The sequence below is a fragment of the Notolabrus celidotus genome, chromosome 12 (assembly GCF_009762535.1).
Source record: "Notolabrus celidotus isolate fNotCel1 chromosome 12, fNotCel1.pri, whole genome shotgun sequence".
NCBI classification, from domain to species: domain Eukaryota; kingdom Metazoa; phylum Chordata; class Actinopteri; order Labriformes; family Labridae; genus Notolabrus; species Notolabrus celidotus.
Window position 1 is genome coordinate 20,854,334 of NC_048283.1, and position 13,044 is coordinate 20,867,377.

The 13,044-nt window shown below is 40.7% G+C and overlaps 1 protein-coding gene across 1 annotated transcript; it reads right to left on the reverse strand.

The window, feature by feature from the left end:
* Nucleotides 1-173: 173 nt before the first annotated feature.
* Nucleotides 174-7,446, reverse strand: tnxba (tenascin XBa). The gene is made up of 14 exons (XM_034697665.1): nt 6,852-7,446; nt 5,316-5,447; nt 4,017-5,201; nt 3,779-3,901; nt 3,536-3,679; nt 3,323-3,442; nt 3,082-3,237; nt 2,884-2,996; nt 2,647-2,779; nt 2,408-2,559; nt 2,215-2,311; nt 1,946-2,107; nt 1,676-1,839; nt 174-689 (listed from the first exon to the last, which is right to left on the reverse strand). The coding sequence occupies exons 1-14, from the start codon at nt 7,444-7,446 to the stop codon at nt 591-593; spliced, it is 3,375 nt and encodes a 1,124-aa protein (XP_034553556.1). The 3' UTR covers nt 174-590.
* Nucleotides 7,447-13,044: the final 5,598 nt, after the last annotated feature.

Sequence of the window (13,044 nt, forward strand, 5' to 3'; positions counted from 1 at the left end):
CTGATAAACATGGCCTGAGACTTGCTGAAGGGTATGATAACACAACACACTGCTGACGTGACAGTCAGTCACACTGGCATGTTATTATCTTGTACTGCAGGAAAGGAATTTGTTTTTACCATGAAGGATTTGGATGTTCTAATTTGCTTTTCCATGCAAAAAAAATGCAAAACTACAGACCGACATAAGCCACTTTTATTCCAATGGAGTGAGACAGTGCATATTGATTACAGTAGTGAGTAGTCGGCTTACCAATGTGGTGCACAAGAAGGTATAAGAGTCAGAACAAACTGTGTTTAATGGACGGGTCAGGCAGAACAGTCAAACAGATACAAAAAAGTTGCGATAAAACAGTTTGCACTCTTTGGTGTATTATGGGGAAAAAAAAGACAGACAGACCAGAAAAAGAATCTTGCACAATGAATCACATGTATTAATTGCTGCAATTATAGCTATCAAAACCACTGTACAAACAATTTCATTTGGAAAGCAACATGGAGCAACTGAGATTCGCTGTCTTCTGGATTTCTTGAGCTGTCAGATGTAAGGTTATCAGGATGAAGAACTCAGTGACTGAGACTGATGTTTTTCTAGCCGTGAGTTGCAGGAGAGAACCTGGATGGTCGGAACTTCATCTCAGTGAAGGGAATTGATGAGTCTTTACCTTTCCAGTCTATCCAGACTGTTCCCTGTATCAAAAGAAGATAAATTGTAGAGATACTTTATTAGTATGTTGTAATACAGATTTTAAAAAATCTGGAAATCTGGCTTGAAAGATTTAAAATGTTTTAATTAAGAATCAGAGGCCCTACAATCTGAAAATAACACATTTTGATTGGTCAGTGAAAGGTAAGCTATACAATGCCTTGCATTCCGTATCACACTTAAGTGCGAATGAACACTTCAAACATTATCTGACTCTATTACATTACTCAAAGCTCTGCATGCAGTGCTAAATAACGGTTCTGTAGTGTTAGCTCAAGCAATGTTATTATAAAGCTAAACTCACTCCTGGGTACCAAACACCAGTCATACAAATACACCAAAAAAATCACTTTTGGTTGTCATTACCTAACCCAAGGATGATGCTAATTCTGGGTGCAAACCATAGACTGTATCATCTGTTTCTGAAGTGCTGTTTTGAAGCCAATCATCCACGGGAGCCATATTGGAAATGCTGAACTCAACCTAAGTGCTGTCGATCTAGTGTGAGGTAAAGAGGCGAGAGCAAAGATCCTCCTTTTTGAATTTGTGTATATGAGGTTTCCGGTGTTTCTGCAGCCAGCCTCAAGACGACACTCCATAAGTTGCGGTTTATAATACTTCCGCATGGGCTTCGTATTTTGAGACTGGAGGTTGCTGCTTGGTGTAAACAGTCAAAAAGCTGCGTGACTTCTACTTAGTTACATCATTTATAATGTGATGATTTTTTTGTTTTACGTAAAGCAATTTGTGAACTGTGTCTTAAAACTTAACACTGAACCTGCTACTGCTAAATTCAAACCCAATCACATATGAGTTAAAGTTGGATTAAAACTAGTTTGTATTGATTTTTAGACCCATACACTTGTGTAGATAAGACATTAAATCAAACTGTACAAAAGCTTTGTTGATTTGGGTTCACATTGGTGTTAAGCCAGGTTGGTCAAGGTTCAGTTAGAGAGGTCATTCGTACCTGATTATTACTGTTGATACCATAAAGACCATTGAGGTTGGTCTTGTAGCAGTTTTTGTACCACCAGCCTCCCATGTAGGCCCTGGCACAGTGGATCCCCAGAGGATCAGGATCCTTGTCGCGGGTCGAGAATGGGCGGCCATTATGGTACCTCATAGAGTCTCCTGTAAATGATATGGAGTGACAATGAGGAATGAATTATAGGGACTTTGTGGAATGATATAGTATACACAGTATATCTGATAAACTCCACTCCTAAGAAGCTTTTACCGGCAGTTCCAGTATAGCCAGACACTTCTAGGGTATAATGCCTCTCTGCTGAGTCAATTGAAAAGTTGGCGTAGTGGGCGTAAGCAGTATCATTTCCTGATTGCATATCCACCCTCAGACTCACAGGGCCCACACTTGTCAGCTGGTGGAGAAGCTCATTTCCTAACATTGGGAGACAAAAGGAGCACACAGTTTAGGCTGGTAACATTTTGATGTGGATGTGATGTCATACGTTTGACTATTTTGCTTATAAGTTGCTTGCTCTGTACCGAGCCAGAACTCTTCGCTTAGGTTTCCAAAGCCTGCACTGTATTCGCTCCAGGATCTGTAGAAATCAGTCTTTCCATTCATCCTTCTCTGGAATACCTAAAATACAAATGTTATATTGTTTTCTATGTTTTCAACCAATTCTGCCAATATTTCTATGCAAAATATAATTCAGATGCAGGCATTTTTTCTTACTGTCCAGCCGCCTCCATCAGTCTCCATGTCACAGTACACTCTCACTGCCTGACCCTCTTTCCCTTGTGGGAAGATGTCCACCTCTCCTGACTGCAGAGCTCCGTTCAGCAGCTCCTGGGAGCACTCGGTAGGGAAGGGGAAACGCAGTTTTCCTAAGGGTTGAATGAAAAAACGTGTTAGCTTGAAAGTATTGATGGGGCAAATAAAAGAGCAGAGACGGAATATTAAGAATATGATACCTGTTACGAATTCTGAAGTGACAATAGAAGTGTAGTGTCCGTCTCTCTCGCCTTGTACCAGAACAATATAACGTGACATTGGCAACAGCCCTGCCAACTTATACTCTGTCATGGATGAGTCCAGGATCATCTCCTAATTTATACACAAGCAAACACACAAAGCCAATCTTTTAAGTGCTTCTGTAGCTTCTCTAAATGTTGACCTGTACAAGTTGATGATGACATTACACTATTCACCTTTGTCTCCTCTCCTGCCACCTGGTAAATCACTCTGTAGCTGTGATAAACCACAGTTGTTGTTCTCCATGTAATCACTGCAGAGCGAGCGCTCACCTCGCCAGCTTTCACCACTGAGGAGCACAAAAATACACAAGTATTTAGTCCGAGCACTTCACACACAAGAGTTAAAAAGCCCTTTTTATTCTGTCTACTTACCATTGGCGGTAGTAAATGTGGTTGAGATGGCCATGCTCTGGAGACTGTCCTTCTGGCTCAGTACTTTAATTGTGTACAGGGTGCCTCTCTGCAGGCCTCTCAATTGGTGCTCCACTGAGTTCCCAGACAGCATCACTGTCACTGTGACATTAGGAGCTGTGACAAGAAGGAGAATCAACCACTCTTAGCTTAGCCAGTAGTACTTTGTGAACAGCTGTTGGGGTATGATTGCCACACTCACTCTTGGAGGACTCGTAGCTGATGATGAAGCGGTCTACTTTCCCCAGACTGGGTGTCCATTGCAGCAAAGCTCTGGTATCAGTCACATTGACCACTTGCAGATGTGTTGGTGGTGCGGGAACTGCAGCAGAGAGACAACCCATAGTTAGTTTATTAATGTGCTCACATGCTAAAGCCAAACTATGCATTACAGTGAGCTGATCTGACGTTTTACCTGTCGTGATAACGGATGTCAAGGCGTCACTCTGTGCTCTGCCTTGTATAGTAGTCACAGTGATGATATAGGAGGATCCAGTAGACAACTTGGACAGAACCAGGTAAGATTGCTGAGAGTCCATGGTAACATAGTGACTCTCCCCTGGTAGAAAAATACATCACATGTTAATATGAACACATCCCAGTGTAATATCCATGCTACTACGAAGGAGGGACACTGTACAGGGGGCCTTTGACAAACCTTTGACAATGTTGGTGTATGTGACCCTGATGCCTGAGAATGTGGTCTTTGGCTTAGACCAGGAAACAGTGAGAGAGGACTCTGTTACGTTGCTGAAAACCATCTCTGTGGCTGGCTCTGGACCTAGTGGGTGATCAACAAGGAGATATGTGTTCATATATAGGGAGACAGACAAGTAGCACTTACTACTGATGGGCTAATTATACATAAATGAAAAAAGATATACAAACTTTATCACCTGTTGTTATAGTAACTCTGTGGACCTTTGATCTTCTCTCAGCTGTTGTACCGTATACGTGCAGGACATAGACTGTGTTTGCCCGAAGGTTACTGAACTCTACAGAGCGCACGTTGCCTGGCACCACCATAGAGATCCTCTTGGTAGATCCTCTAGATCCAGCAGCTCTACCAGAGGCAGCAGTCGTGTTGGTGCTCTCACTGTGTACCTGGACATCAGTCGTGTTTTTGACTGTGAAAGGCTTGTCCCCCTCCAGAGCTTCTTCTTCAAACTCTTCGAGGTCCTCTTCGTCACCCTCAGCCCGTGGCTCTTTTCTGACCACTGTAAAGTTCTTGAACATCCCTTGTGGTGCTGACCATGTGACCGTGAAGCTGTAGGAAGAAATGTTAATGACCTTAACAGATCCTAATCCAGATCCTCCCCCTCTCCTTGTGCCCCCAGAGCTGTGGGTAGTGGTTTTGTCTTGCACAACCCTAGCCTCACCTGATGTTGTTACAAGGGTTGTATTCACTAAGTACTGACTCCTCTGTGCATCTTTGTCTTTACCAGTCTTGGCGGCTTCAGTTTGTCTGTTGTCAACAGATTGCACATTTGTAGTTTCTACTTTGACTTTGATGCGTTTGTGCCCAGATGACTGAGTAGCGTTCTTCTCAGAAAGTGTGGACTGCTCCACAGTTTCCTTTCCTGCTCGGGTTTTGTTTGTTCCTGTGACTTTGGACTGAATTTTAGCTGTACCATTAGATTTCTTCACATTACCATGGGTTGCATTGGCATGAGGTTCATCTTTTAGTTGGTCAGATTTAGGATGTGTCCCGTCCTTGAGGTTGAGATCAGTTTTTTGAAGGATTGTTTTAGTAGTTATGACTGTTTTTCCTTTTCGGGCCTCTTCTTGCTTTCTTCCTTGATGCTTCAGCAGAACTTGACCAACAGTTGGGCGGCTAGTTCTTGTGGCACTTGAAGAGTCTTTAATAGTTACTTTCTTGACTGAGGAATCTTGTTTTGCTTTAGCACTATCAGCCACTTTGAGTTTGGTGTCAGTTTCCTTAGCTACAGAGCCCCTCCTTTGCTCCTTCTTCTGGAAGAGTGTCTGCTCTACTTTGGTGGTTTTCTCTTGCATGTTTCCCTGTTTGCTCCCCTGCAGGGTCACAGTTTCCACTGATACCTTAATCTTTCCTTTGTCAGTCTCTGAAATAACAGAGCAGAGGTTACAGGTCAAAGTCCCACAAAAAAGAAATCTTTCTCTGGTAAAGATTTATGTGCTCATAATGCTGCAGTATACTAATGACAGTTCTCACTTACTTTTATTACACTCAGCTCCTTGTACACACTTACTGCAGTCTGGACCCACAAATCCCTGTTGGCAGACACACTTCCCCTTCTGACATTCCCCATTGCCACTACAGTCACGTGGACAATTTGCAGAACAGGGACCTGTGCAGCAACAAAAATATACCCAAAATTACTGAACTTATACCCCTGTATAGCTGCGATTTTTTTCTATTCATTATACTCAAGATGGGAAGCTCAAATGCTGCAATAGTGTTGTATTGCATTATTCCATATTTCAAGTCATATCAGGGAATCTGACAGTGCCCATCTTTTCAACGCTTTGTGGTTCACTGGAAACTAGAAAATATGGAGGGACAACCTGGCCATATTAAAAAAAAAAAAATATATATATATATATAAACCTTGATAAAGTTTTTTGTTGCACTGTTTTGAGGTCAATTTTTGGCCACAGGACAGATGAAGAGAGACAGCTAATTTTAGGAGTAGGGTTGAGGCTGGTAGTTGAACCAGTGGCTGCTGCAACGAGGACTATAGCCTCTGAAAATGGATCACACTTTTGATGCCCTCGCCAAACAGGCACACTGCTACAGTTAGCTACAGCTAATGTTGGCATTCGACCAATTTTAGCTAACTTTATGCTGGCTTAGAGGAACTCCCAGCTAATGTCATGATACATTATCCAAAATCAGGATTTTAAACCTCTACTACTGTATTGAGTAACTTGAACAAACTGGTATTAAAATTCAGCACAATGAGCAAACAAGTGGATGAGTGTAAACGTTAACAGTCGTCTGGCCATAGCAGGGTTATCAAGTATACTATTTTGACTTTGATTATATTGCCATTGTTCCCTCCAGATTTAAACAATCAATTATCTTGTTGGTTCCAGATAAATTGAGAAACAGTGAAATGATAATGAACTATAGCATTGAAGTAGACAGACATGATGCAAACGGTAGTGGCTTTGGAAGTAAGAGAGGACTGGTAACATGAAAAGACGTCACCAGACTGTCAAAGTTAGGGAGCAAAAAACCTTAATCGGGTGCTGTGGTCATTTTATGCCAATGGTAAAATGCTAATGTTAAGACCCTACTACAAAGTTTAATGCCAATTCAACCCGCAGCTTGGTTAGTACAAATATAGTGTCGCCATGGAAGTGCTACCAACTTTGTAATCTGAGGGACTATCTTTTTCTGTGTACATAATAATTTCAAAATCAATAATTCAATCAGTAAATCAATATTTTGTGTCCAGTTGTTTATTACTTCAATTGGTAGCTGTGTAATTAGCAGGATAATGTATAGTGAGTTTACTACTATAGTGGTGAATTGAACCCCGACAGGGTGAGACAAGATCCCACTGCTTCACATCAGGTCCTGGTCACCCTGTCTGGATTCCAATCTACTTTGAACACCCACTTACTATACATCATCCCAAACTTGGTTTACCACCCTGTGTGTATCAATCGAGGGGAAAATGACTACCCAATGAGGTCAATAAAGTTGTGTCAATTATAATAATGTAGTGAACATGACAGAATCCTACATTTGTCCTTGAGGGAAGACATCTCCATCTCCAGTCGTGCTACACGTCCTTTAAGCGCAGCCATCTCAGCCTCACATCCCCCGGTGCAGCCCCCAGGCAACAAGCTGATCTTATGCGTCATCACTATAGGAGCTCCAGGCTTCAGCTTCAACTCCTGCTCCTTCGCGTTGCCTGAGTCACAGCCATCACTGATGACTACCTTCATCGGCTGTGAAGGGGCTGGTTTTTCTTTGTTGATGTTGGTAGGAGCTTTACCTACAGCGGTCTGATTGGCTGTTGACGTGACCTTATCAGGCTTGTCTTTTGGGTTGGAGGGAGATTTAGCTGCGACAGACTGAGGGGCTGTCGGCTTGTTTTTGGTGGTTGTAGATCCACGGGAAGGAGCAGATTTTGGAGATATTGCCTGAACATTTTGAGCTCCAGTGGGGGGCTTGTCTTTGGCAGTCTTCACATCACCGGATGTAGGAGATTTTGTGGAGGTTTTAGCTGCACTGCTGGCTGAAGCAGGCTTGTCTTTGGAAGCCTTAGCCAAAATGTTTTGATTGACAGTGACTGTGGGCTTGTCTCTGTTGGTGTTGGTATCACTGACAGGCATAGCTCTTACTGCTGCTGATGGCGTGGAGTCAATTATTGCTGGGCTGGGTTTGCTTTTTGTGGCTTGACTCGGTGCAACAGTCTGATTGACTGTATTTGGCTTTAGGGTTGGGCGAACGGTCAGTCTGGCAAGAGCAGCAGTGGTTTTTGGTTTTGACAGGTTAAATACCGCATTAGGTTTAGCTGCTTCACTTCCGGTTAAATGTCTCCCCTCATTGGTCGGGGTTTGAAAGGAGGGAAATGGGGTGAGAAGGAGGAGGAATCCTAAAGTAAACAGCATTTTGATTTCAAGTCAGCAGCAGCTGCCAGGGATGGTATTGGCTTTGGTGGATCTTTATGTATGTTACAGTAAAATTTATACTTCCTCTATAATTCTGTTACCACTTGTGAGGGGGGATTTGCCAGGTCTCTCCTAGAAAGGAAAAAAAATGAGAGAGCTTTTTATGACTGAGCGTTATTCACAACATTTTATGCCAAATCATTTTATAACTCATCTTAAGAACGGCTTTGCTGAGCATACATGCTTTTTTCCTCTACCTTCACGCTTACAAAGTCCCTATTCACACCTTGAAGCTACCTTGTTCAAACTTCTACTGGCTATGAGGACGCTGCATTTGATGCGGTCTTGGGTTTCGTACATCGCTCATAATTGACCTGGCAGGGATTTCTGAACTACACAACTTGCTTTTTTCCATACATATTAAATACACACACTAGTTATACATTAACAACTGCCCTTGTAGGATTAACAGGCCACATGTTCTTCTTTTTATATGCTGTGATATGAGATTTAAGATTTCTCTGTAAGCAAAAACGTACAGTAGATGGCAGAGCTCATTAAAAAATGTCTAACATACTTGATATTTTTCAAGATTATAACTGAGCTATCTCTTTACACCACTAGATTAAAAATATTCATAAAGTTGTGTTACAAGTTCTATTATCTAAAAAAGTAATGAGAAAGCAAATCGAATTTGAAGAATCACGCCAGTGTTCCAACTCTAATAGTTTACTCACTTTCACTTTTTTTTTAAAACCACGTCAAATCTAAATGAGCTGATTTGGAACAGGAAGGGAGACGGTTAACTGAGCGGAAAGTCTGCTGCAGAGATGCGGAGAGGTAACAGAGCATCACTGTATGGAGCTAAGGCACACTGTAAGTCATTCACTATACAGATGGTTACATAATCCACTGCACACACAGCTCAGAAAACCACAAAAAAATATATGTGCAACCTAAGCATTAAATGAGCAAAACATTCAAACAAATCATGCAACATGCAAACACATTAAGATGCAAAACAATTCCTCTATCTTGCTTTGGAGTGCAAGTGGAGTTTAGCTGCAGGTTTATTTTAATTAACTGGTGTGCTACACTTCTGACGTATCAGGCATTATAATTCCACTGTATTGATTTTTATAGGATGCACATTTAAAATAACACATAGTGTTGTACCCTCACTGCAACTTGTGCAGTACAGCTTTTAATGTCTTTATAGAAATGTAAACATAGCATTATTCACCAACATGTCATTTACAGCCAAATGAAATAATTAAAAACTTTAAAATTATGTTCATCCCTCTCTTAAAAATACTTTCTTTTTAAAACTTTATACATCAGACACTTGATATGAATCTTTTAGTGTACTTGTTTCAACATCTGCAGGTGCCAATCTGATATCACAGTTACATGGAGAGAAAAAAATCAGACTTACCAGAATAATGATGTAGTTCTTGGCTTTATGTCTTTCTTTGTGTTGCTCCCTCCATCTGTAAAGCTGGTTATGATCTGGAAGGAGAGGGGTGACAGAAAAGACCACCACTAGAAAGAAGGAGAGTGATAAAGTCTGCCCCTACTTAAGGACCCCCCCACTCTTCCACCACGCCTAGTGGTCCCACTCTCTCAACCACTATGGAAAATATTTGTATTGGACCTACAAAAAGAGCAGCATTTTACATTAATTTAAGCATCAAATTTGATAAATGTTCTTTTCTATTTGCTTTTTTCTTGTTATTTTTTTAGTGTAATAAGTCTCTTGAAGTGCTCTACCTTTTACTTAGCAGTTTAAAAATGTCACTGTGATAAATGAATATCGTGATTTTTAAACATTTAATACAATCAGGCTTAATTCAACATGCATGCTTTATCTGAAACTCACATACTAGGACATGTTTCATGTTCTTCCATGTAATCTACTGTAAGTGCATGTTCACTGCTGTATGTGAGCTGACTTTTAGCAGACACTGCGATCACCTAGATACAGCGTTGATTGAAAGAAGCCCTGGTCTGAGAATCATGATTCAGCTGGAATACATAGCATAACAGTGCAGGTATTCAGTGCTGACTCTGGGGAACCTCTGGCCAAATGAATCGGCTGTTTGTTGGAAGTAATGAGATGTAACTACGTGGGAGTTATGTAAGTGACCAAAAATCCACCAGATTTAAGGAATGCTCTGTGAAGGCTCTGCATCTCTAACCAGATGGCCACCCACCATCCCACCTTTTGTAAACCACATGAAAGCAAGTATATCAAGGGTCCTAAGTAAACAGGACAGAAGGGAAATTTTATTGGTTTTACAGGGGAGCAAGAACAAAAGTGTTTATCATTAGAACATTTTAAACACCTAAAGATAAAGTAGGATTCACTGATATCAACCAAGATTATTTTTTTTATGAATGTTATTATTGATTACTAAGGGATGAGCTGTTCCAGTAAGTCACATTATATTGTATTTTTACCCAATGCAAGCCATGGTGGATCATTATTTATGCTAAATATTGAATTCTGATTGATTAAGGCTTGATCCAACCACTTTCTTGTCATGGCCAGGATATTCTTTAATTCACATTTAGATTATTTTCTCACTTCAGTGTTTGACAATACAACATATATGATACACATTTCTCCTGATACTTATACACTGTCCATGAACAAATAGGAGCAGGAAGAAGAAACACTTATGATACTTGCCCCTGTCTTAGAACCAACATAATTTACTGTTGATACAAAATCACATGGCTTACCCCGAGGTGATGATCCGTACTTTTCATGGTTAATGTTGATTGTTAAGAAACATAATGAGACAATCAAAAACAGATTTACTCAATAAATGCATAATTTACCACTTCCTATGTACTATGTACTTTGTTCTTTAAACTGGTGGCAGTATTGTGCCTTTCAGAACGATACCGAGAAAGATGCATTGTAAATATGTGTCATGCCCACTAACTCTTCCCTAAATCTGACGAGTACACGTCTGATGAGTAGCCCTGTTGTGTAGCAAAACTATTTTGGAGAACTGTTGTGAAACTCTGACCCATGCTGAGTAAACCTCATATTCTATTACTGTTACATGTACTAACCCTATATATGTAACATATGAGGCATGTCAGAACCCACACAGTAAATAGATACATTTAACATTAGATATTTTTCTTGTAAATGTGTTGAGCTTGCAGGTTTTTCTTGGCAAGTACACCATGTCCTGATAATGACAGAGGACGAACCAATCACTGTAGCATCCAGGTCTTTTTGGACATCTCAGATGTACGGTAACTGCTGATGCCGCACACACAGCCAGTCAGATCCATAAGACTGTATAGTAGAAGCTGTTTGCTACTTGCTTGAAAGCTTATGTGGTTTACATGTGTGTCATGCATACTTGTGCCAAGTCCTAACTACCTGCAGCAATTTCAAAGCAGTTTAGGTTAACTCATGTTGTTTTGAACTGCAAATGCAATAATTAGATTGACAGCCTTGACTTGAATGTCACTCTTAAGGGTGGGAAAAGTCTCTCACACTTTATGTGATTAGTACCTGGGCTTGTGTTAATCAATATTTATTTTTAAAGCGCCAAATCACAACAATATTATCTCAAGACGCTTCTACAAACATAGCAGGTGTAGACCATACTCTATGTTAAATTATTAACAAAGACCCAACACCAAGACAGGATAAGACTCAGTCTTATCTCATCTTAATTCACCATGAGCATTGCACCTCGCAGTATTTAGGTAGTTACAAGGGCGTGGAAAAACTTCCTTTTAACAGGCAGAAACCTCGAGCAGAACCAAACTCATGTTAGACAGCCATCTGCCTCGACCGAGTTGGGGTTGGAAAGAGGGATAGAGGAGAACAAGAGGGAGAGAGAGCGGTGATAGTGATGAGATGAATAATAAAAACAGGGACAGTCATAGATTAATCAGTAAGTGGATGTTGTACAGAGAGAGACATGAGAAAGAAAGACGAGCTTGAATGATTAAGTAACGCACATCTTTCTACACCAATGACTTAATGATGTTAAAACATGATTCCATTCACAAATTTAAAACATGCTAATCAGAAATGTTGATGCTAACAAAATACAGATAAAAACCCACACAGTTCAAACTAGTAACAAAAGGGTTAATCTCTCTACGAGATAGACGCCTTGCATGCATACACACACTCATATAAACACTAATTCATTATGCAAAGTGCTGTATCTGTTTATTATTCTGAACTGTGGCCTAAATTATGCACTTTACATGCTATGGCTCCTACAAGACAGGCCAGGTCGCATAAACTGATGCACTTTAAGGAGTGCAGCCACCACTAATTATTGGATTTATACATTTTCCTTTTGGTCTACTGTGAAAAGGTCTATCCAAAGAACAAACCAGGTCACCTTGATATTTCGATTAAAGAAATGAACTGTAATTGACCGTGCGGTGTGGACACAGGAGTGGGTGGTACGACTCCATCAGTGCTTCCATCTGCTGGCAGCCTCCAGAAAAGCCCCGCCCTCACTCTTTTCCTTTCTGCACCTTAGACCACCCTTAAACCGTTGACCTTGAGTTGGCCTTTGGAAAAATAAGAGCTGCAAAAACTAGCGAGCTACTGCACACCTACCAAAACACACCTGGCCCTTCAAGCACATTTCAGCATTCCCCAATCCCAGTTTCAAAGTTGATGCTTAAGCAAATTTAGTTTGTTCAGGTACCCATGCATCTACTCATAGTATGTATTTTCAGTCAATGTCTTGTTTAAAACTATGAATCTGAAATATATCTATCTAAAATGTCATTCAATGTCTACGTAAAAGAGAGAGCATGCACAATATTTAAACTTGATTTCTCTTAATTGATTGTGACTCTAATCATAAGCACACAACTCCACACTCCTTAGTCATGACAAAACAGTGATCACCTGAGAAAGCTTCAGGGGGAAAAAAACACCTTTTCTTTGTGCTGTTTCTGTTGGCTACTAACGGTACAATAAAGTAATCCCAAGATGAAAATGTTTGATGCAGAAGTCTTCACATTTATTTGCCGTTATTGATTCAAATTTAATGAAATGTCTAGTGGCAGAGGCTGGAACAGTGAGGGCATTGATCTGGATGTGATTGAAGTGATGGTCAGTACTCCCATGTTGCTTACATTGGGCCTAGCCTCTGAGATTAGAATAATATAAGCACATAAGCCTCTGCTTGTTCCTCTCCTCTCCACCCATGCCCCCCCTCCTCCTGCTCCTCCTGCTATGCCCCCCTCTCGTTCTCTCATGTTACCGCTCTGTGTAACACTGTAAACTCAACACTTTTTTAAAATTATGTAATCCCG

Excerpts from the sequence above, each read along its gene's own strand:
- tnxba (XM_034697665.1), bottom strand. The coding sequence starts at position 7,446 with ATGCCTGTCAGTGATACCAACACCAACAGAGACAAGCCCACAGTCACT. Across the intron at positions 2,560-2,646 it reads CACTTCAGAATTCGTAACAG|GAAAACTGCGTTTCCCCTTC; the intron begins GTATCATATTCT and ends TTCAACCCTTAG. Across the intron at positions 2,312-2,407 it reads CTGATGGAGGCGGCTGGACA|GTATTCCAGAGAAGGATGAA; the intron begins GTAAGAAAAAAT and ends TTTGTATTTTAG.